A 25,567-nucleotide genomic window follows, 5' to 3' on the forward strand; every position below is an offset into this window, starting at 1 on the left:
CAAAAACTCAGATCATAGCAATGCAACATATGAAGATCATGGGCTGAATTAAGGCCCCAGACACACAGAGTATATTAAACCTTAAAATAATTTTTATTGAGAAAATATTTAAAGATAAAAAGATGTATTCAAATCAGAGTACAACTAATAGCAGGGCAGAACAAGTAACAGCAATCTACCAATGTGCTAATTATAAATTGATGTCTATTGAAGTATGAGGACATTCAGAATTTCATCAACTCCTCTATTAAGATTGACCATGTATAATATATTGTGGCATAGAGATGTTAAGGAGGGGCTGCTAATCAAGGGTTAATACAAGCCCTCACTAAAAACCACTCGTATATATGCCAAATAGGAAAAGGTAAGTAGTGTGCTATAAATTCAAAAACATAAAAACAAGGTATGTTCTACAACAAATAGGCACTAGATGGTGCACTACCACCATATAGCCAAAATCGTCAGCCGGTGCATCCAAATTGAACTGTTATGGATGGAATGTAGAAAGATGAATAGCAATAATATAATGTCATTACTTACAAAGAGGTATAGCTGACCCGTTCACCCTATTGTTTCAACACGCGTTTTGCCCTTAATATTCGTGACAAAGATTATGGGCGAAATGGGGAGCCAGGGAGCTTTAGAAGGCTATTATCCTGCAGATTAACACCATATCTGAAGATTAATAACATATTTTGACATAACAGGTTCCCTTTACTGGGACTGTCCACTACTTCGACAACCCTTCCCAATCCCTATGTTTCCCCCATAGTAAAATAATAACACTATTACTCACCTCCGGTGCCGGCATCGTTCCAGCAATGTCGGCACTGGCTCTCTCAGGGTTCATGTGACATTGTGTCACGAGATCCCTGCAGACAAATCAGACATCTGGAGGAAGTGAGAGCTGCAGCTCTCTCATTTCCTCCAAATGTCAACTACATCAGACGGAGGGGAGAGTGAAGCCGCGATTAAAGGTGAGTATAAGTGTTATTATTTTGCTGGGGGGGAAACATAGGCATTCAGAAGGGGCTGTCTGAATAGTGGGCAACCCCTTCAAGGCCGGACAGTGGCTACTATGGCCTTGATTTATCAAGACCAGGGTTGTTCATGCAGGGCTTGATGAGGGGGTGTGCTGGAGTCAGAGGTGCTGGATTCATTAAGAGGCACATGCCTCTTACTGAATCCTGGTGCATCTGACAAGTGCTGTGTGTGATACGACAAAGAACTTGGCACACAAAAGGACTCAATAAATCTTGAAATTTTAATGAAGAGAAGGTATTACAATACACAAATGTTTCGGTCATATGTGACCTTCATCAGTGTACTAAAATAAAGCAAATAATAAATTAACCCAATCGGTAGAAAAACAATACAAGTATACAAACTGTCAGTAATATACAAGTCACAATATAAGGGGACAAAGTTGAGGGTCAGGGGGCATCAACATCATGAGAAGAGGGTAAGGAGAGGGGGAAATAGATAAAGAACGTACCAATAATTTCAGTGGTGGACATAAACGGGTGCAGTGTCTAGCTTCAATGTAAACTCTGGATGCCAAAGAATAGTATGAGGAAAGGTACTATAATAGGTAAATGGAATATTGCAGTGATGAATATAGGGAGATGCTGCCAAGGTAGGTGACATAAACACCCACTATGTGGTCTCTTATAACACGTGCTATGGCGGTGGGAACACGGCGTCCGCTGCTAGTTCCAAGTGGCGCCAAGTGAGGGTGGAGAGAGGAAGATGAAATAGAAGGTGGGCGGGAGCAGGGCTCCAATACGTCGGCCAGGGAGCGTGTGGGTAAGAGGACCTGCGGTGAAAAGGACCTTCCAGTCTGGAAGTGACATCGCGAGTGACGTTGCCAGGTCCTGGTTATAGGGGACGTCAGCATACTTAATTCTGTTTAATATTAAGAGATATCATTAATATAAAATAATTATCATTAATATGTTTATATTAATATTGAGCAGAATTAATTTCAGCCTATTGGTTCGGCCCGCCACAACAGTCACAGTTTCTCATGTGGCCCCTAGGAAAAATGAATTGCCCACCCCTGGCTTAAGGGAATTATTGTGCTTGTTACACATCAAATCTGTAGATGCGCTCACTAATTAGATTAAGACAACATTAAAATATGTGACAAGTTTATTTTACAGGCTTCTGGAGAAAGGTACAATGCCAGTCATTCAAGGGTTAATTCTTTGGAGCACTGAGAGAGACTTTCTAGTCAATGAAGCACCAGTAATAAACACCTGTGGTAACTACGGCAACTGTGCTGATGTCATAAACACATATAGCATAGATGTAAAAGAAGATTCCGGAACCACAGGTTATTCAGCCGTATGAGGTGCCATACTTGATGTGTCTGGAGACCTGGAGCTTCATCACTCCACAATCTATAAGGGAGGAAGGGGATACCGCCTAGCCAGCCAGATCTGCCATACCGCCTAGCCAGCCAGATCAACCATTCCGCCTAGCCAGCCAGATCAAACTAACCCTAGCGATCAATGGGGTGACAGATTTTGCAGCCAAATCTCCCTCACGGCCGGTACTAGCCGCCTTCACCTTTATCTGTATGGTCTGGGGAGGTCGCATTAGGCTTCTCCATATGGCGCTCGCACAGGGCACCTGTATTAACCTTCTCCATTACTGTCTGTTTTCTGCTGCTGTAATGTGCAACTTCTGTAACTATGTGATGTCACTGCTATCATGTCTATAGTGGATGTATATTATGTCTCACTGTAAAAATTATACAATGTACAAATTCTGGTACAATTTGCTGTTACTTATTGGCATTAACCTTCTAAGCCCAAGGGAAGGGCAGCCCTCCAGCCATGGTTCCCTAGAGGTTTCCTCCACAGGGGGTTTTCCTCTCCTGAGTGCTGAAGGATGATTCTTTGTGAGTCGGAGGATTGCCATTTTCAGTGTCTTTCATAGCAATTGGCTAATTCCAAATTTCAGACACTGAATGAAATAATAACAATGTGACTTGTAATAAAATTCTGTTAATTTAACATCCAATAAAAGTGTTTTGTGCATTTCTTTCACAATCTTGGGTTAATGGGATTTTCTTGGGAATCAGGGTCCAGCATCTATGATCAAGCCATGAAGCCAGATATGAAGTCAATTTCCACAGCGTAAACGCTTGCAAAACGCTTGGTAATCCGTGCCTCATGATCCCCAATGAAAATCTGCATTTTCTGTGCCCATGCTGCAGAATTTTCCGCAGCGGATTTTCCTTGCAGAAAAATCTGCAGCATGTCCATTATTTGTATGTTTCTGCATGCAGATTTGAGGTCCCAATGCATTTGAAAAACGCAAGTCAAAATCCGCATGTAAAAATGCTGCAAAAACGCATCAAAAACGTGTGTAAAATCCGCAAGCGTTTTTACTGCCAAGAACATGCAGAAACGCTGCAGAAATTTTCTGCTTCAATTCTGCATCGTGGGCACATACCCTAACAGTCATCGCTCACAGCAGTGAGAGCGGCAGCTGTAAGCACTCCCCAGCACTTTGACTGACAGCCGGCTGTGCACTTACCTGCACTTACCATTTTATTACCTGGTGTTAGCTTGTTGAAAATCGCTTTGAATAGTAGATTTTTCACAGCTATCCATGAGAGAACCAAAAATAGATCGTCTCAGTTCAGGTCAAATGAAGTCTTACACTGTGTAAAGATCTAGATCACAGTGGTCATTCATTGTTTTAAAATTATATGAGAAAGGTAATTCATATACAAGGAACACATCCATCCAAAAGAGATGGCAGAGAATATTGTTCAATAAATGTAATAATATACAGCAGAAGATATATAAAAGCTAACTTTTAATAGGTAAAATATTTTTTTCCGCAAATAAACCACAAATAAATAAAGTATATACAAATATAAAGTGCTCATGGATACCAGGGCCAGTAATAAAGGTTACAGACTTACCCAATTTGCTTGTAGTGGATCCAATTCAGGTCACAGGCCTGGAGACCTGGACAGAGGGGTAATCAATATTCCTAAATTCCCCTGTCATGCCCAGTAAGACTCCCGCCCTTAGGCTGTGTGCCCACTATGCATTTTTCAAGCGTTTTCGATGCAGAATTTCCGCAGCGTAAATGCTTGCAAAACGCTTGGTAATCCGTGCCCCATAATCCCCAATGAAAATCTGCATGTTCTGTGCCCATGCTGCGGAATTTCCTTGCGGAAAAATCCGCAGCATGTCCATTATTTGTGCATTTCTGCATGCGGATTTGAGGTCCCAATGCATTTGAAAAACGCAAGTCAAATCCGCATGTAAAAACGCTGCAAAAACACGTGAAAAACGCGTGTAAAATCCGCAAGCGTTTTTGACTGCCAAGAACATGCAGAAACGCTGCCGAAATTTTCTGCTTCATTTCTGCATTGTGGGCACATACCCTTATACAAGCGCAATGCCCAAGTGTGACCTACAGTTGAAACCAGAAGTTTACATACACTATATAAAAAGACACATATGCATGTTTTTCTCAATATCTGACATGAAATCAGAATAAACCTTTCCCGGTTTAGGTCAATTAGGATTACCATAATTTTTTATATTTGCCAAATGCCAGAATAATGAGAGATAGAGAATTTTTTAAGGCATTTTTATTACTAACTGCTACGTCAAAAGTTTACATACATTTCATTAGTATTTGGTACCATTGCCCTTAAACTAAATGACTTGGGTTAAACATTTGGGATATCCTTCCACAAGCTTCTCGCAATAGTTGGTCAGAATTTGGGCTCATTCCTCCTAACAAAACTGGTGTAACCGATCCAGGTTTGTAGGTCACCTTGCTCACACCTGCCTTTTCAGCTTTGCCCATACATTTTCAATAGGATTGAGATCAGGGCTTTGTGATTGCCACTCCAAAACATTGACTTTGTTATCCTTAACTTTGTTACCATTTTGCCCTTCCCCATCATCCTGTAGAATGTAAGCCTGCAAGAGCAGGGTCCTCCTCCTCCTGTACCAGTCTATCATTGTTTATTTGTTACTGTAAGTAATATCTTTATTTTGTATGTAACCCCTTCTCATGTACAGCACTATGGAATTAATAGTGCTATATAAATAAATAATAATATGCTTCAGGTCATTGTCCATTTGGAAGACCCATTTCCGCCCAAGGTTTAACTTCCTGGCTGATGTCTTGAGATGTTGCTTCAGCATTGCCACATAATATTCTTTTGTCATGATGCCATCTATTTTGTGAAGTGCACCAGTCCCTCCTGCAGCAAAACAACCCCACAACATGATGCTGCCACCCCGTGTTTCACAGTCAGGATGGTGCTATTAGGCTTCCAAGCTTCTCCCTTTTTCCTCCAAACATGACGATGGTCATTATGCCCAAAAACTTACATTTTAGTTTCACAAGACCACAGGATATGTCTTCAAAAATTAAGGTCTTTGTTCCTGTGTGCATTTGCAAACATTAATCTGCTTTTTAATGTTTCTTTTGAAGTAATGGCTTCTTCCTGGCAGAGTAGCCTTTCAGCCCATGTTGATACAGTACTTGTTACACTGTGGTTATTGACACAACCTTACCAGATTCTGCCATCAACTTCACAAGGTCTTTTGCTTTTGTCCTTGGGTTGATATGCACATGTCGGACCAAAGCACGTTCATCTCTGGGATACCAAACCCGTCTCCTTCCTGAGTGGCATGATGGCTGGACATTCGCATCTTTTTTGTACTTGCGTATAATTGTTTGTACAGATGAACGAGGCACCTTCAGGTATCTTGAAATTGTACCCAAGGATGAGCCAGACTTGTTCAAGTCCACAATTCTCTTCCTGATAGCTTGGCTGATTTCTTTAGACTTTCCCATAATGCCACACAAAGAAGCAGTGTGTTTCAGGTGTGCATTAAAATACATCCACAAGTGTGTCTCTAATTAACTCAGATGTTGCCAAAAATCCTATCAGAGGCTTCCAAACACATGACATCATCATATGGACAGTCCAGAATTGTTTAAAGGCATAGTAATCTTAGTGTATGTCAACTTTTGACTTTGCAGTAAGTAATAAAAATGCCCTAAAACATTCTCTCTCTCTCATTATTCTGGCATTTGGCAGATATTAATTATTATGGTAATCCTAATTGACCTAAAACGGGAAAGGTTTATTCTGATTTCATGTCAAATATTGAGAAAAACATGCAGATGTGTCTATTTATATAGTGTATGTAAACTTATTGTTTCAACTGTGTATAGAAGTAAACCCCCCAAAATAATATACACAAAGACTTCCCAAAGCATTTCAGCCTCATCAGTACTTGTAGGAGAGAAAGCTGGATCAAAGGATCCAAATCTATGGGGTATCCAAATGAATATACAGTTATATGAAAAAGTTTGGGCACCCCTATTAATCTTAAGCTTAATGTTTTATAAAAATTGGTGCGACTAGAGGCTGTTGTTTTTGCAAAAGGAGGATCTACTAAATATTAATGTCACTTTTCTGGTGAGGTGCCCATACTTATGCACCTGTAAAATTTTGTTTGAATGGAGATTGCACATTTTCTGTTAGTACAATAAACCTCATTTCAAGGCAGAAACATTACTGTGTCCAACAGTTATTACATATATCAAACTGAAATAGCTGTTGCAAAAACACCAATTTTTATAAAACATTAAGCTTAAGATTAATAGGGGTTCCCAAACTTTTTCATATAACTGTATATAAAAATGGGCACTGTAGTAGCAGTAGAACCCCTAGCAGACTGTGCAGACTGCTGAAAATCAACTCAATAGGAGTAAAATTTACCTATGAAATTCATGAACAAAAACTGTCTTTTCTTTGATCACTAAATTGGGATGGGGCACTAAAGACAACTATATTCCGTAAACCAACTGATCATAACCTTTATTACTCGCACTGACATCACTGAGCACTTTATAATTGTATATACTTTGTCTACTTGTGGTTTATTTGAGTAAAAGCTCTTTTACCGGTAACTATTACAAGTTAGGTTTCATATCTCTTCTTCTGTATATTATGAGAATGATCATTCACCATCGCTGATTGCTGGAACAGTGATGTTGGAATTTTTCAGCAACTATGCTGAAACTACACATGTATCTGACTTTTCATCCCTCCATTCAGGTTTGTGTCATACCTCAGTTCAGATGTCCCCAAATCACTAAATATTAGCACACAAAAAAGTATGAAGTTGGTGGGGTCTTTGACCTTTGTATTAGACAAGGCTCTATAAATAAAGTGTTATAGCTGGGTTAGCAACATCACTCATTGTTCTATGGTAATGAATATAAGGATGCAGCTAGCCTGACAAGCTTTGTGGTTAAATTCCTCACTGTAAAGTCTCATGCATTATTGACGTTCTACAGCAGATCTGAGTAGTATGAATCTGTAATATTGCACCCATATTGCTCTATTGCATGTCATTAAGCAATTTTCTGATAAGAACAAAGGTTTTAAGGAAAATATGGTGTCTTATAGAGTTGCCGTGATGTGGCAGTAAACATTTCTCTGAGTTCATAATGTTTACTTTTGAGAAATATTTGATTTTGGTCGTCTTGGCAAATCCTTGCACGGCCCTTCACGGATCACACAAAGATAAAATCAGAACGCTGTAAGACTTCTGCTATAGATAGATTCTGATGGCTCTGAATAAATCCAGATGATGCAAAGACTAAGTTGGTTGAATGCCTTTGGAAAAAGCCTGCTTGCCTGCATCCTTCATTTCTTGAATGATAAGTCTGTGGCCCAGTTGTCCATCTTGGGAATTTGGATTGTGGAGAACATGAAACTGCTAGGGCAGGATTTTGGCAGCTTCCTGAACATGGCCAAGGGGATCCTGTTGCCCCCCCCCCTGGTGGTTCAAGTAGGCCGACTCTATCAATTTGTCAGTCTGTATGGATGGTGCTTGAAAAGGACCAGTGGGAGAGAGGTAGAAAGATGGCATACAGTTGCAGGGAATTGAGCTGGAGCCAAAACTCTTGGTATGATGGGAAAATACTGCCCCTCAACTCAAGATACTAGCATTGGTAGTCACCACCTGCCACAAAGGGGAGGACTTGCCATGAAGTAGAGCAGGGGATGTAAACCATCATGAAGGTGTCTACTGGCTTAGAGCAGCAGATTGATACGAGAGTTGAAGGCGTTTGCTGACTTGTTCCAGAGAGCTGAATGGACCTCTAAGGAATGAGTGTGGAACTGGGCATAGGGTACTGTCTTGAAACCATGCCCATCCAGCCTGAGACCCTAATGCAGAAGTAGATGGAGCACAAGGTCTCGATCTGAAAAAAGACTGAAGGTTTGAAAGCTTGTCTGGAGGGAGGAAAAAAAAATCACATAGTTGTTGAAAGTATCATCCACCACTGCTGTTGGCTGAAGATCCAACCTAAAAGTTCCTGGAAGTCCAAAGTCGACTGTTCTTGTGCAAAAACTTGACCTTGCTAGTGGTTGGGGGGTGGGAGGGAGGAGGAAGTGGGATAATAAACTGGAAATGAGGAGGGCAAAGGCAAACAGGAGGAATAAGAGGCTTCTCCAACAAAAACAGTGTACAAGGCGCTGATAGGCCCTCTTCAGCACTGCCTGAGCTGATCCAGAGGTGATGAGAAAAGCTGTAAGTGGCAGTGAAGATAGCTGCCTAGCCATGAGAAAAGGGGGGCAGGATAGTGGTGGCAGCAGGGTGGTGCGCTATAGTGGAGCACATGTTGTGTCCTCCCTGGGCTAATAAAGAGACAGTGTGGCACATCCATGCCACCTAAGAGGTGTGAAAGAAGGGGACAAAAACTGTTTGCTCTGTATCCCTGCTGCTGATGTACTCATCACTGACAGGGCCGGCTCCAGGTTTTCATGGGCCCTGGGCAAAAGAGTCTCAGTGGGCACCTTTAACACATAGTATGATTCATGATGCACAGATACAGCAGATAAATATACAGGGGTATGGAAAGTGTTCAGACCCCTACAAATTTTTCACTCTGTTTCATTGCAGCCATTTGGTAAATTCGAAAATGTTCATTTTTTTTCTCATTAAAGTACACTCTGCACCCCATCTTGACTGAAAAAAAACAGAAATGTTGAAATTTTTGCAAACTTATTCAAAAAGAAAAACTGAAACATCACATGGTCATAAGTATTCAGATCCTTTGCTCAGACACTTATTTAAGTCACATGCTGTCCATTTCCTTGTGATCCTCCTTGAGATGGTTCTACTCCTTCATTGGAGAACAGGTGTGTTTAATTAAACGGATAGGACTTGATTTGGAAAGGCACACACCTGTCTATATAAGACCTCACAGCTCACAGTGCATGTTAGACCAAATGAGAATCATGAGCTCAAAGGAACTGCCCAAGGAGCTCAGAGACAGAACTGTGGCAAGGCACAGATCTGGCCAAGGTTACAAAAGAATTTCTGCATTACTCAAGGTCCCTAAGAGCACAGTGGCCTCCATAATCCTTAACTGGAAGAAGTTTGGGACCAGTAGAAGTCTTCCTAGACCTGGCTGTCCAGCCAAACTGAGCAAACGTGGGAGAAGAGCCTTGGTGAGAGAGGTAAAGAAGATCTCCAAGATCACTGTGGCTGAGCTCCAGCGATGCAGTATGGAGATCGGAGAAAGTTCCACAAAGTCAACTATCACTGAAGCCCTCCACCAGTCAGGCCTTTATGGCAGAGTGGCCCGATGGAAGCCTTTGCTCAGTGCAAGACATATGAAAGCCTGCATAGAATTTGCTCAAAAACACATGAAGGACTCACAAACTATGAGAAATAAGATTCTCTGGTCTGATGAGACGAAGATAGAACTTTTTGGTGATAATTCTAAGCGGTATGTGTGGAGAAAACCAGGCACAGCTCGTCACCTGCCCAATACAATGCCAACAGTGAAACATGGTGGTGGCAGCATCATGCTATGGGGGTGTTTTTCAGCTGCAGGGACAGGATGACTGGTTGCAACTGAAGGAAACATGAATGCGGCCAAGTACAGAGATATCCTGGATGAAAACCTCTTCCAGAGTGCTCTGGACCTCAGACTTGGCCGAAGGTTCACCTTCCAACAAGACAATGACCCTAAGCACAGAGCTAAAATAACAAAGGAGTGGCATCAGAACAACTCTGTGACCATTCTTAACTGGCTCAGCCAGAGCCCTGACCTAAATCCAATTGAGCATCTCTGGAGAGACCTGAAAATGGCTGTCCACCAACGTTCACCATCCAACCTGACGGAACGGGAGAGGATCCCCAAATCCAGGTGTGAAAAACTTGTTGTATCATTCCCAAGACGACTCATGGCTGTACTAGCTCAAAAGGGTGCTTCTACTCAATACTGAGCAAAGGGTCTGAATACTTATGACCATGTGATACTTCAGTTTTTCCTTTTATAAATTGCAAAAAATTTTACATTTCTGTTTTTTTTCAGTCAAGATGGAGTGCAGAGTGTACTTTAATGAGAAAAAAATGAACTTTTTAGAATTTACCAAATGGCTGCAATGAAACAGAGTGAAAAATTTAAAGGGGTCTGAATACTTTCCGGACCCACTGTATGTATAGTACAATGTAAAGGTTTCATTTACTTTACTGAGTGATATTTATTGTAAATCCCACAATAGCTCCCTCCTGAGCTATTGTAGGATTTACATACAGTACAATGAGCCCCATATAATGCTTCCTACAGAATAATGGACCTCATATAATGCTCCATACAGAATAATAAGCCCAAGATAATGCTCCATACAGAATAATGAGCCCCATATAATACTCCATACAGAAAAATGGGCCCCATATAATGCTCAATATATAATGGGTCCCAAATAACGCTCCATACATGACGGGCCCCATACAATGCTTCATAATGAAAAAAAAAATCAAACACTCAACTCTCCTCGCTGGCCACTGCTCTGTTCCGGACTCCTCAGCGTAGCTATCTTCCCGCTCTCTGCACTGTGACTGCTCAGCAGAGGGCATGCTGTAGTGACATCATCGTGCCCTCTGCCACGAGACGTCACAGTCAGGAGACGCAGACAAGACAGGACCTGCAGAGGAGTGAGGAGAGGTAAGTATTGCAAGTGCCGGGGCCCTAAGCAAGTGGGGGGGAGGGGGCCCACTTGAGGAGCTGGCACCGGGCCCCCACGACTCACGGGCTCCATAGCCCGTTGGTGTCCCCGATGGCGAGTGGGCCCCCCCGCTTCCTCACAGCCCAGGTGAGCCGGGCCTGATCACTGAGGCCCACTTTTCTTCTTGTCAAGCTTACCTACCACAAGAAGACTAGCTTATTGTTTGGTGTTCAGGTATATCTTGAATGTTAAGGTGCAAGGCTATGTTCACACATGTTGTATTTTGCGGTGTATTTTGCAGCAGATTTTTATGTAAATTTTCAGCTGCGTCTAGCAGTATCAGCAGTCTATGAGAAACCAGAATTCTCTGTTCACACATGTTGCTTTTTGTTTGCTGCATATTTTCTGCCTTGCTTTGCTGCATCTAAAACACAGCAAAAAACGCACATGTATTTTTTCAGCAATTTCTCAGCGTTTTTGATGGCAAAATAGAATAGGAATTTTTTTTCACAGAACTTTATGTACATGCCTAAATAGAGACAGAAGGACACTGAAAAAAACGCTGCAAAAACGCAGGAAAACCTGCATTTTTGACACCGCTGTTTTCCTGCCAGAGAAAAGTTGTCAGCAGATTTGCAGCACATTTAGTTGCAGAAAAAAACACAATGTGTGTGAACATAGCCTAAATTAAACATGATTACCTCAAATAAGAAAGTTGCTTTTAATGGCTTGCATGGGCATTAAATATCATATTCATTACATAGTTTATAAAAAAAATGAATGTTTCCCATTTATAGGCTGTTAAATTAACAATGCCACACAAGAAACATCTTTACTATTCTGGATCATGTCACCTATCTGCAAAATGCATAAAAAGGTATTATATTGTTAGCTGCCAGGTGGGGAAGGAGAATGATTCTGTTCCGAGGCTGCTGCACAGAGTAGAGCAGTTAAAAGCAAAGAAAAAAATATATATTATGGAAAGAGAAAGGTTTACATGTTAGAAATGGTATATATTACTTTTGAAGCAACATTGCTAGTCTCTGAAAATTATTTGTGGGCCGATCCCTTTAATTCTTGTAGAAGGAACATGAAGGTGCTGTAAATATTTACTCATCTAAATAATATGAAATACATTTCATTCCATACACGCAACAGCTGACCTGCCTGAAAGTCATGTGGACCCCGAGGCTGCGGTGAGGTGGACGCCATTCCACTGCAGGATCAAATTTCTACAGATTGGAAACAAAATTATTCATACAGTCAAAGAACTGAAGAGCAAAATGCTAGCACCTAGATCCAGTTAAAGGATAAGATGCCACTGGATGAAGTCTACATATTATATAACGCCACACTAGAACTTTCTCTTAGAATAATACAACACATAATGCTATCTGGCTTCCGCTTTAATTCTGTGAGATAATTAGTGTACAATGCCTAAAAGGTCTCCCCAAAAATAGTTATCTGTGCCCCACTTAATGCCACAATTATATGTTACCCAGGTGTAGTTTAGCATTACCTAGATAGACTCACGAAAGATATTGCAATTCATTGCTATGTTTGTACATTATTCCTATTTTTTTTTTTTTTAACGTTCTACAGCTCAGGGCAAGAAGAAAAAATATTTTATGTCTGACATTGGAGTAAGAATTTACAGTAACAAGAAAAATCATGTACACCCTCTTTGAATTCTATGGTCTTATGTATCGGGACATGAAAAAAAAAAATGTTCCTTCAAAGATCTCAAAATTAGGCAAATACAACCGCAAATGCACAAAACAAATAATTATAAAGGTGTAGTTTGTCAAGAAAATCTAGGCCAAAATCAGTGTGTGAAAAATTAAAGGGGTTTTTTGGTAGGATCAATTCTTCTAAGCAGGTCTTTGGAGTCGGAGCCCATTTTGGTGGAGTCGGAGTCGGTATAAAATGGACCGACTCCTAAAATTGGGTACAGTAGTTCAATGCAGTTTGTGGGGAATATTTTTTCAGAAGAATTTGGGAAAGTTATGAAATGTCCTATAAATGTCTGTCCTATTCCTGATCTAAGGGTCTAGACTTTTAGCTGAGATGAATCTGCTACAGTAAATTTATCACTTAAACATGAGCCATGTATGAGAGAGTCTGAGGCGTGGAGTCGGAGTCATGGAAATTGAGGAGTCGGAGGTTTGGCTTACCGACTCCACAGCCCTGCTTCTAAGTCGTCTTTATGGGCATGTAAATCATAGGAAGCTGAATTAAATGATACCTTTATATTTGCAATCTGATGTCTGATGCCAGAGAAATCCACATTTTTCTTAATATGTAAATGAGCTGTTCAGGACTATGGAAATGACACTGATCTGCAGGAGAATCTGCCTCCATAGATAATTTTAAATGAAAGGGAGTGATACCAGTGTGAGACATGTAATAACTGACAGTCTGCTCTTCTGATGTACAGGTCTCACACTGTAAAAAAACACACAAAAAAAACGTAGAAAGTCAGTGAGCCAATGAGTACGTATAAAATTAAATATTTTATCATTATTCAAGTGTCAACAGACGGAAGGAAGAAAGGGCATGAATTACATAGGGGTAATAAAATTGACAAGTGTCAAAAATAAGACAGGAGGCATGCTGCATAGATAATGACAAAAATACATGTATAGTATGAAATCTGAATGAAGTATGTGAATGTATCAGACTGAAGGCAATACAGATCTCTCTATATATTTTTTTTCTTTGTGCTTTATATCTATCTGTGCAAGTGACGCATAGTCATAGAAACTTCAGGTAAGTATATAGTCATGTATATTGGGGCAGGTCTATAATTATATATGTATATACAGTACAGACCAAATGTTTGGACACACCTTGTCATTTAAAGATTTTTCTGTATTTTCATGACTATGAAAATTGTACATTCACACTGAAGGCATCAAAACTATGAATTAACACATGTGGAATTATATACTTAACAAAAAAGTGTGAAACAACTGAAAATATGTCTTATATTCTAGGTTCTTCAAAGTAGCCACCTTTTGCTTTGATGACTGCTTTGCACACTCTTGGCATTCTCTTGATGAGCTTCAAGAGGTAGTCACCGGAAATGGTCTTCCAACAATCTTGAAGGAGTTCCCAGAGATGCTTAGCACTTGTTGGCCCTTTTATCTTCACTCTGCGGTCCAGCTCACCCCAAACCATCTCGATTGGGTTCAGGTCTGGTGACTGTGGAGGCCAGGTCATCTGGCGTAGCACCCCATCACTCTCCTTCTTGGTAAAATAGCCCTTACACAGCCTGGAGGTGTGTTTGGGGTCATTGTCCTGTTGAAAAATAAATGATGGTCCAACTAAACGCAAACCGGATGGAATAGCATGCCGCTGGAAGATGCTGTGGTAGCCATGCTGGTTCAGTATGCCTTCAATTTTGAATAAATCCCCAACAGTGTCACCTGCAAAGCACCCCCACACCATCACACCTCCTCCATGCTTCATGGTGGGAACCAGGCATGTAGGGTCCATACGTTCACCTTTTCTGCGTCACACAAAGACACGGTGGTTGGAACCAAAGATCTCAAATTTGGACTCATCAGACCAAAGCACAGATTTCCACTGGTCTAATGTCCATTCCTTGTGTTCTTTAGCCCAAACAAGTCTCTACTACTTGTTGCCTGTCCTTAGCAGTGGTTTCCTAGCAGATATTTTACCATGAAGGTCTGCTGCACAAAGTCTCCTCTTAACAGTTGTTGTAGAGATGTGTCTGCTTCTAGAACTCTGTGTGGCATTGACCTGGTCTCTAATCTGAGCTGCTGTTAACCTGCGATTTCTGAGGCTGGTGCCTCGGATAAACTTATCCTCAGAAGCAGAGGTGACTCTTGGTCTTCCTTTCCTGGGGCGATCCTCATGTGAGCCAGTTTCTTTGTAGCGCTTGATGGTTTTTGCAACTGCACTTGGGGACACTTTCAAAGTTTTCCCAATTTTTCGCACTGACTGACCTTCATTTCTTAAAGTAATGATGGCCACTCGTTTTTCTTTACTTAGAATTTGTATTATGGCAAGAAAAAAGCAGCTAACAGTCTATTCAGTAGGACTATCAGCTGTGTATCCACCAGACTTCTGCACAACACAACTGATGGTCCCAACCCCATTTATAAGGCAAGAAATCCCACTTATTAAACCTGACAGGGCACACCTGTGAAGTGAAAACCATTTCCGGTGACTACCTCTTGAAGCTCATCAAGAGAATGCTAAGAATGTGCAAAGCAGTCATCAAAGCAAAAGGTGACTAGTTTGAAGAACCTAGAATATAAGACATATTTTCAGTGGTTTCACACTTTTTTGTTAAGTATATAATTCCACATGTGTTAATTCATAGTTTTGATGCCTTCAGTGTGAATGTACAATTTTCATAGTCATGAAAATACAGAAAAATCTTTAAATGAGGTGTGTCCAAACTTTTGGTCTGTACTGTATATATACACACCACCACTTAGCCAGCAATATTGTACCAGTAATAGTGGTTTAAGACATACCAGGATAGCAGCAGGACCTCCAAAGTGATGCGCCCACCCTGATGCGCATTTTGGCAATGCCTTAGTCAGGGGGTAGCGTCATCATTTAAAAATGCAGCACAGGCCAATGAGCGTCAGACCCGGCATTGATTGAAGTATGCACACTGAGACAGAGCCGGAAGTTCGCCGCCATCCACGTCGCATGACCACCAAAGCCGCACACGTGGTTGTCTCACACTGGTAACACCTCCATTCATTTAAAATAAGCTCTGGAGGAAGATTCTCATGCTGATCAGTGTTCGGCCCATAGATCTCAGCTCATTTACATATTAAGAGAAATATGGATTTCTCTGGAATAAAACATTGGATTGCAGATATCAAGGTATCACTTTATCCAACTTTCTATTACTTACATACCCATATAGATGGCTTAGGAGGGTTGATCCTACTGACAGATTCCCTTAAAGTAATCAATAGCTTGTAAAATCACCTTAATCATTAGGCACTTGATGTATTCGTTTTCTATATTATTTTAGCACTCTTACATCGTCGTGGAGAAATTTTGGCCAACTCAGCTGGAATTTTTGGGCCATTGCAACACCTTCTTTCCAGTTTCATCGATGCTGATGTAGATGTAGATTTGCTAGCATGCTTGGGATCACTGTCCTGTTGCATGAACCAGTTTCAGCTTTTGGATATATGCCCTCTCATTTGACTTTGGAATACTTTTGGTATAGAGAGGACTTTATCGTCAACTCAGTGACAAGGGCCATAGTCCTGTGGCTGTAAAATAAGTCCAAATTATCACCCTTCCACCAGTTGCTATGAGATATTTCTGCTGATATGCTGTGTTTGCTTTTTGGTGTAATTTATTCAACATCAGTTTCACTGAGCATTACACAGTCTGACCTTGGAACAAATTTTCTGGGACTCACACTCCTGGGAAAATTGTTATTTAGTCTCAAAATCCCAGATGGTCTTGGTAAAGAAGGGGGTAACGTCAGCATGCCTGGTGGTGTACGGCAGAGAAGTCAATTTTACATATCTGGTATCCAGTTGCTCTTCAACACTCTGCTAATCTCTAAGGGGGCAGGGTGATACAAATATTTGCTAAAATAAACATGTCAGAGTGTTAATTGTTCCTTACAAAAGTTATGTTGAAAGAATTATTCAAGCAAAATTAAACTATTAAGTGTTGCAAAATACATGGATTTTCTCGTTCTGCTGGGTTTGCATTAAATTTTCTTCCCCATTCAGCCCACCATCAAGGGCTCCCACCAAAAAAATGGTATTTAGACAGGGCCAGGCAATTAATTTTTCAAAGGGGCCACATAAGAGACCATGACTATTGTGGAGGCCGAACCAATAGTCTGAAATTAATTCTGTTAATTATATCACTTAATATTGAGCAGAATTGTATGCTGATTCCCCTCACTGTCTCACAGGGGGAATCATATGCGAGGGGCGGTATTTATTCCCCAGGATACGCACAGAGGCACTGCAATCACAGCCACTTTTATTTTGCACTGCAACCACAGCTGTAAATGCGGACTAGGTCAAGCTATTTGACTAAGTCAGATTAAGAAAACATGGGCTTTTATTTTTGGAGTGATCTACAGCCTGGGTCTTAGAAGTGGCTCATGGCCACAGTTTTCATTTAAAAACCTGCAGCAAAGGTTTTGGTGTGTCAGTGTTGGGATTGCTAGCAGCAGAGTAGGAATCTCTGTGCAACGCAGGTCTGTGTGAAGGCTGAACACAGGCCTGAGAAGGCAGTATAACTGATGCACCCACGAGTGACATGGGGGTGCAGTCTCCCATTTCAATGGGGTTGTTTTGTACAGGCTATAGTGGAGGATCCAAACCAAACAAAAAGGTATAAAGAAACTACAATATTGACAAATTGAATTCATAAATTTTATTAAATACAAGAACAATAAATAAAAAACAGACAACAAAACACCAATTTAAAAAATTAAATAAAAATACAGCAGCATAATAATATGTCCCAAAATTAATATATTTAAATAAAATATAAAGTGTTTGTGCAATAAATATATATACACACATACATTAATATTTGGCAAATAATCACATATGTATGTGTATATATATTTATTGCACAAGCACTTTATATTTATTTATATATATTAATTTTGGGACATATTATTATGCTGCTATTTAGAGGTTACTATATATATTTAATCAATCAATGTGAATCAATTTTGGCTGCCAATTGAATACACATATACCCCTTTTCTATATAGGTGATCCATGTTTAATAATCAGTGAGCATCCCCCTCCCCCCTCCTGAGCTGTATTTTAATCATGTTTTATTTAATTTTTTAAATTGGTGTTTTGTTGTCTGTTTTTTATTTATTGTTCTTGTATTTAATAAAATTTATGAATTCAATTTGTCAATATTGTAGTTTCTTTATGCCTTTTTGTTTGGTTTGCATTGTGAGTTTTGAGGTATTTAGATATATTTATCTTTTTGAAACTTGTGGTATTTCCTTCTTTTATAGGATTTATTATATTGGAGGATCCGGCTGTGATCCGGAGGATAAAGCTGCCTTTAACTGTGTCAGAGTTTTTGGACAAAAAGGCTGCATGCCCACTATGCGGTTTTCAAGCGTTTTTGCCGCGGAATTTCCACAGCGAAAATACGTGCCCCATGGTCCCCAATGATAATCCGCATGTGCTGTGCACATGCTGCGGAAATTTCCACTGCAGATTATCATTGCGGAAAAATATGCAGCATGTCCATTAATTTTGCGGACATGCAGCGTAATTGCCGCCATTGACTTGCATTGAATCGCTTACTATCCGTATGACTACATGTGCACATGCGGATATTAAGCGATTCAATGTGCGGATGGTACCCGGGTCTGGAGAAGAGGAGACTCTCCTCCAGACTCGGGTACCAAAGAACCTGTTAAAAAAAAGAATTTAAAATAAAAAATAAACATATACTCACCTTCTGATGTCCCCCGGTCTCCTGTATGATGCGTCCTGGCTCCCCGACGACTCGCGATGGTCTAAAAGGACCTGTGGTGATGTCATTTAGTCATGTGACAGGTCACGCGACCGCTGACGTCGGTGGTCGCGTGACCTGTCACATGACTAAATGACGTCATGAAAGGTCCTTTCACACCACCGCGAGCTGTACAAGAGACCGGACGCACAGGAGAGGAGACCGGGGGCCATCAGAAGGTGAGTATAATGTTTTATTTACATTTTTTTACCATCTTTAATCTTTTTTTCAACTATTAACTTGGTCACACTATATAAATCCATGCAGATTGCATGGATTTATATAGTGTGACCAAGTTGTCAAGCACTTTCCAAGTGATGCTAAAATCACTTGGAAAAGCGCTTGATAACCCGCATGCAGAAATGCATGAAAAAAAGCTCGACAAAAGCTTCTACCTGGCAGGAAAAACGCATGTACAATCCGCATGTGTTTTTTCCTGCCAGGGAGAAGCAGAAAAAATATGCAGCAATTCTGCATCGTGGGGACTTAGCCTAAAGACTTTAAGTTGGACATTCTTAGGTCACTGCCTGTTAAATCGCAATGTGTGAACACCGCCGCACTACACCCCCTATATACAGTATGAGTCCCCACACAGCCCCCTATATACATGAGCCACCCACAGCCCCCTATATACAGTATAAACTCCCACACAGACCTCTATGTCCGTATGAGGAACAGATCCACACACATCTGAAAAAAAAAAAATACATACTCACCTCACTCCTGTACCTCCGGTGCTCTGCTCCAGTCTGTGCTGTGTGCACTGACGCACCGAACAGCAGACATCATGTAGTGACGTCATCACACACACTGAATGCTGGAATAAGGAGCTGGCGTCTTCGTCCTTCACAACTGAATTTACCGCTATCTGCATCCCAACGATTGACAGTTTGGGCCACTAGCATGGTGGCGCCGCTGGATCAAACAAAGCGCTCTCCGATACAGCTAGCAGAGGCAGCCTCGTCTCTGCAGCATGGAAGAAGCACAGAGGGAATAAGGCTGGCCGAATCCAGCCAGCCAGCTACAGACCAGTGCGAGCAGGTTATAAAGCATTGAGCATGAAATCGACAGGCGCTCCTTGCCTATGTAACTGGCCACCAATGAGACTGCAGGGTGATCTTTAATCTAGGCAACAAGCTCTACACCATAGAATTAAAAATCCTGCCATTATTGAGAAGGGAGAGGGTTTTTAATAAAAGGTAAAATGTAAAGTTGCTTGTTTAGACAAGCAATTTGAACCATTTAAAGGTAATCTGGCAGGCAGCTTGAATCAGAGCCTCTCTGCACTATTGCAGACAGTTTTGCGTTACTCTGGCTGACTTTTTTAAAAGCATATTTACGCTTAAACACTGCAGCATTTCAAAGACTATAGAGAGACCCGACTAGTCTGCTGGGGCCATGGATGGCGCCTCGGTGCCTCATTCCTGATTGACAGGTCTCTTACAATATATACACATGGGAGGTACCTGTCATTCAACTGAAGCACAGTGGGAGAGAGGCCAACCAGGGACCTCACTGGACCAATCTAATGACAGGTTCCCTTTAACAACTTGAGGCAAACCCTTTGAATCACATTTACAGAGATCAAATGCAATAGCATGCAAACATGTAGCACATAATTATTCGGTTTAGATGTTTAGTGGAGAGGTGTAGGGAATTCATCACATTAGACAATTGCATAAAGTGTTCCTGTTAGGCTAACATGTTGTGACTGCAATGCAGTTTTCTTTTGAACCACAAGGGGGCACTCCTATCATTCTGTATTTTGTGGTTACAGTATATTTTTACACAAGATATAGGGAATAGTGATGTAGAAGGTAATACTGTATGGCTATTATAGAACGGTCAAAAAAAATCCCTGCATCAGTATTATTTCACCACTATAAAAAGAATAATTTGGCCATTTTACCATTTTTGGCCCAATAGCATTATAATGTAATACGCATTTCACAATGTGGTGTATCTTATATAAAAATTCTAGTAGCAAATAAAATACAATAATTTGATAAAGATCTGGAATCATCAGGATTTTGCACTCAATTTATATATGAATAGTGACAAAATTGTCTATTGTAATAGATTCCCAATCCCGGTCACAGATCGCATAAACTAGATACCATACGCATCAACTGCCATAAAGATTTATCTACAACATTTCATAATAAAACATGATACAGATTTCCAAGGTGCATCAACAGTATATAAAAAATATTATATAACAGCATTGGCATATTCCGGTTAGTAAATATATATTTATAGAGGTTTATACATACATATATATAAAATTACTTTAAAATAGACTTTTCTTACAAAAGATTCAATCATTTACAGTTTAATTTTAGCAAAAAGAGAATAATACAGTTTCATCAAACTGAAATGGATATGGCAGTAGACAGACAAGCTTGGGGCAGGGGCTTTACGTTGTTTGAGATGGTTATTTTATATATTTGCCCTAAATCGGCAGTATGGGTGATTCAGAACTAAAAAATAAAACCTCTCAGAACAATGCGTCAGCCATATCAAGGCCATGTCATTAAGAAAAAAGTGTGGGGGAAATCGAGTGCTGCAGAAGTTCTAAATCCAAACCAAATTCTTTGACAGTGATTGATGTGCAATAGGTGGAGCCACAGCTGATGCCCAAAGCTAGAAGAGTTGTGCCGTCATGTAGTCCCAGCTAAAGTGCCAAAAATATGGGAATATGACTCCTCAATCCAACATGGCTTCCAGCTGCTCGGCAAGGTCATCGAACATTGTACTGATGTCATCCAAGATGTTCTTCGTCAGAGGAGCTGTGTCACTAACAGAAGTAAGACATTATTGGAGTTATGAACTGATAGTTTTCAATCCAAAGAAACACAAATCAATTATTCAACTACAATTGTTTATATTGTCACACACATGCAATGTATATAATATTATTGGGTATTTAGTAAGGCAAAATGAAATGACAGGTCCCTGTAAACTGCCCCCAATGCCAAAGTCGCTCTGCGTGCTCACAGTACCAGCAGCTTCCGGAGCATGGACATAATAAAAATGAAGCTGGGGAGTACATCCATCTTGAATGTGCAAGCCCAGGAAGTGCAAGCAGGCGTGGGATTTCATTGTATAGGGCGGTGACATTGAGGCACTCAACGCCGTCACACTGTGGTGGGCGTCACTACCTACTGGGGCACGTTACATAACTGCGCATTGTGGGCAGTTTAGAAGGGTAAGTTCCCTTTAAAGAATTATTCTCAAAAAATCAAGTTATACCTTATCTGACCACCTGGATGCCCAGCGATCCCAAGGATGGGCCTATGTAGCACAGTCTTGAATAGAGTGGAGGTGTGCATACTCGATCTCAGAACCATTTACTGTCTATATGACTACTAGGAATAGCTAAGCAATTCTTCCGTCTCTACCACAGATAATGAATAGAGTGGAATCCAAGCATGCACACCTCCACTCCATTCAGGACTCATCCCCCGGGATAGCTGGGTGTTCCAGCAAGTGGACCTCCAGCAATCAGCAAGTTATCCCCTATCCTGTTACGGGAGTGTTCTTTTTTTGGGAGGGAGCGGGAGCAATGCTTTGTAGGGAACCTACTATGTAAAAAAAAAAAAAAAAGCAAAAAAACTTTATTAACCTGCAGATATGGGGTTAAAGAAGTTGACCACAACTTTTTATTATGCCCCCAATGTATCCCCCGGGGCCCGTAAGTGTCTTTGTAATTACCTTCTGTTGCAGATTCTGCCTGTGAGCGGCGCTATCGGTGGCCGCTCACAGGCATCACGTGACCCCGCGCCGACGTCACGACAAGCGAGGCGTGACTCAGCGCTGGGGTCCCCGCGGTGGCTGCTGGGTTGTGGGAGGGGTTTCCCCGCAGGTCACACCCAGCATCCATTGCGCGCTTTCCCAATGAATGAGGGCAGGGAGAGCGCGTGGTCGATGGTGGGTTTGACGTGCGGGGTAACTCCACCCACAACCCAGCATCCACCGGTGGAACGCAGAAGAGGGACCCTTGGCTGCAGCCTGGACTTGTCGTGACGTCAGCGGATTTCAGAGCCGTCTGCAGCCTGGGGGTCAGATGATGCCTGTGAGCGGCCAGTGATAGCGCCGCTCACAGGCAGAACCTGCAACAGAAGGTAATTACAAAAACACTTATGGGTCCCGTTGAGATACATTGGGGAGGGGATAATAAGTAGTGGACAACCCTTTTAATAGCGTTCTGAAGCGGCCTGATGTCCACACTGAGAGCCCCGCTGCCAGGAGGAAATGAAATGTATTCCTCCCAGCAGCCCCGGGTTTCAGTCATAGGGGTGGGCTGGCACAACTTCAGTCACCACTCAGTGCATAGTGTGCGGTGGCTGTAGCCACACACCAGCATTGATTGACTGTTGGCGCGAAAGCTGAACCACATGTCAGTCAGTGCCGGAGCATGGTTACAGCTGCCACTCACTATGCACTGAGCGGTGACTTAAGCTAAGCCAGCCCACTCCCATGACTGAATGCCTGGGGCTGCCAGAAGGAACAAAGTTAACTTCCTCCTGGCAGCGGGGCTCTCTGTGTGTGTGCTGAGCAGCTTCAAAACACTATTAACCAGCAGATTAATAGTGTTTTTTTTTACATGACTGGTTCCCTTTAAGATATGTATTAATCTGTCAATTGTGGCATATTCTAGCAATACGTCCTAACCTACAATCATGGTGACACTCCCTCACCTTTACTGTAGCATGAATTACCTGATATTTGTTTCTATAGGTTCACGCTCAACTTGGGTTTTCTGAGGTGAGGTGGTATATCTCAATGGCCCAAGCTGTGAGTGGTCCTGGTTCTGTGAAGACACCTTACTCCATTCCCTAACGACAGTGCAAGATTCGTTTGCCCACACAATGGAATTTGTATTTGGAGGTGGACCATTTGTTCCCCATGAAGGCTTCTGTAACACCTGCTCTGGCCCCGATATCACCAAGTGCGCTTGAGAACCTATAAACCATAAGAAACGGATGGTTCCTGATCAGGAAGGTTATAATAGCATTTGGACGCTACATGTATACAATAAAAGTCCTTAAAACATACAATCCTAACCAAGGAGACTAATGCAACAAAACCACATGCCATATAGGTAAATCTATATAGGTATTGTGCATTCGCACCATCTCATCATCTGAACATTTGGTAAATCATGCTCAATCATGAGGCAAACTCATGATTGGCTATCAATAACCAAAGAAAAAGCAGCAGTATAACAAAAAAGTATAGAAACAGTTAATATACAGTACAGACCAAATGTTTGGACACATCTGCTCATTTAAAGATTTTTCTGTATTTTCATGACTTTGAAAATTGTACATCCACACTGAAGGCATCAAACTATGAATTAACACATGTGGAATTATATACTTAACAAAGAAGTGTGAAACAACTGAAAATATGTCTTATATTCTAGGTTCTTCAAAGTAGCCACCTTTTGCTTTGATGACTGCTTTGCACACTCTTGGCATTCTCTTGATGAGCTTCAAGAGGTAGTCACCGGAAATGGTCTTCCAACAATCTTGAAGGAGTTCCCAGAGATGCTTATTTCCACGCTGATAAAAATGCACCCAAGATTTTTTTTTTTTTTGGTCACACGCTGGACAAAGTGACCCTCCACTTTTGGAATATTCTGTCATTTCATAGAGACCCTGGCTAGGATCAGTGTGGGTCCATAGCACTGTAATGCAGATTCATTACAATCTCAATGATTTTTATAAACGTGTTAAAGGATTATTCTTGTCTTCTAAGATGAGTACTTTTACAAAGTGCTTCTAAAAAAAAGAAACAACTTTGCAATTTTCTTATTATTAGAATTGTGCCCCATTATCCCCAAATTTTTAATTCTTTATTTGTTTTCTAGGAAATTGGCTGCTGTCGTAGCCAAACATGCACAGGGCCTACAAGCACTTTCATAGTGAGCCTTTAAGCACTGCACTGAGGCTGGCCAGATCGCATTGTTAGCTTTGGTCCCGGCCAGCTTCAGTTCCTTAGCGCTTCCAATACAGTCGACACAATTCTAACTTATGTAGCAGCATCTGGAGAGCCCAGATCAGGCCTGCAGCGCAACGAGGCTGGTCTGAACAGTCACTCAATAGGGAGCGCCCACCCCCAAGTAATCAGAAAGTCGGAAAGCAGGAGAGCAGTGTGCTTTATAACAATTGTTTACAAACCTGGATAGCTCCAAACTAAAAGGGATTTTCTGGAATATAAAGTGGTTTTGCCTTTTTTTCCCTCTAGAAACAGTGACGCTCCTAAGGCGTAATAGCATACAAAGTCAAAAGAGCAGGATCGGCAGTGTTTTTGTGGGTTGGTGGAGGGAAGGAAAAAGGAGACCCTCATTTTCTCAATTTTTTTTTTTTTTTAGAGCCGAATTTGACTAAGCACTTGGGAAACCACCAATGCCTGTCTGTGGAAGACATGATTTAAAAAGAAAAAAAAAAGACAAAATTAATTCAGTTGTCTCACAAAAATGACACCTTTGTATGCTGGCAAATGATCAAAAAAAGCACTCTCTCTTAAAAGAAAAGTAAGGTTCAAAGATTGCAATAATGGTTATGTCGTCCAAAGCCTACAATAGAGGGGAGTTAGCGCCCTTTGTTCTTTGACTGGGGATCTGCCATTTAACTCAAAAGGAATGTATTACAATGCGATAAAAAAAATACACACAAAACTGTTCATTTTCATCAGCAAAAGTCTTAAAAGGGGTTGTCCCACAAGCAAAGTACATTTTAATTAATAGATTTTGGAATAATAATAAGTTCAACAATTCGATGTTTAAATAAAATGTTCCTGTGCTGAGATAATCTTATAAATGTGCCCCTGCTGTGTACTGTGTAATGGCCATGTCTGACCGTGCTGGAAAATGGTCTGATCATACCACAGCTCCTGGGCAGAGGAGGAAGCAAAAGAGAGTATACAGACAGGACAGCAGGGGATCACAGCTGATTCATTTTGTGAAGTAATACATTTCACTCTCTGTTTTTAAACAACGTTTTATCTCAAATT

At 41.1% G+C, this 25,567-nt stretch overlaps 1 protein-coding gene across 8 annotated transcripts in view; it reads right to left on the reverse strand.

Annotated features, from left to right (window-relative positions):
* Positions 1-20,595: 20,595 nt before the first annotated feature.
* CASKIN2 (CASK interacting protein 2) overlaps positions 20,596-25,567 on the reverse strand; it is a 95,255-nt gene continuing 90,283 nt past the window's right edge. For 3 of the 8 annotated variants that reach the window (XM_073684048.1, XM_073684045.1, XM_073684042.1), the window contains exons 20-22: positions 23,994-24,239; positions 23,269-23,512; positions 20,606-21,344 (exon numbers count right to left, since the gene is read on the reverse strand). In XM_073684048.1, coding sequence (XP_073540149.1) covers positions 21,254-21,344; positions 23,269-23,512; positions 23,994-24,239 — 581 coding nt within the window. In that variant the 3' untranslated portion in view covers positions 20,606-21,253. Of the gene's footprint in view, positions 21,345-23,268; positions 23,513-23,993; positions 24,240-25,567 lie in introns of all 8 variants that reach the window. The other 5 variants (XM_073684050.1, XM_073684047.1, XM_073684044.1 and 2 more) reach the window with 4 other exon arrangements.

This window comes from Phyllobates terribilis, unplaced genomic scaffold (genome assembly GCF_046119375.1).
Source record: "Phyllobates terribilis strain yellow unplaced genomic scaffold, ASM4611937v1 Scaffold_5__5_contigs__length_657084704, whole genome shotgun sequence".
Taxonomy (NCBI): Eukaryota; Metazoa; Chordata; class Amphibia; order Anura; family Dendrobatidae; genus Phyllobates; species Phyllobates terribilis.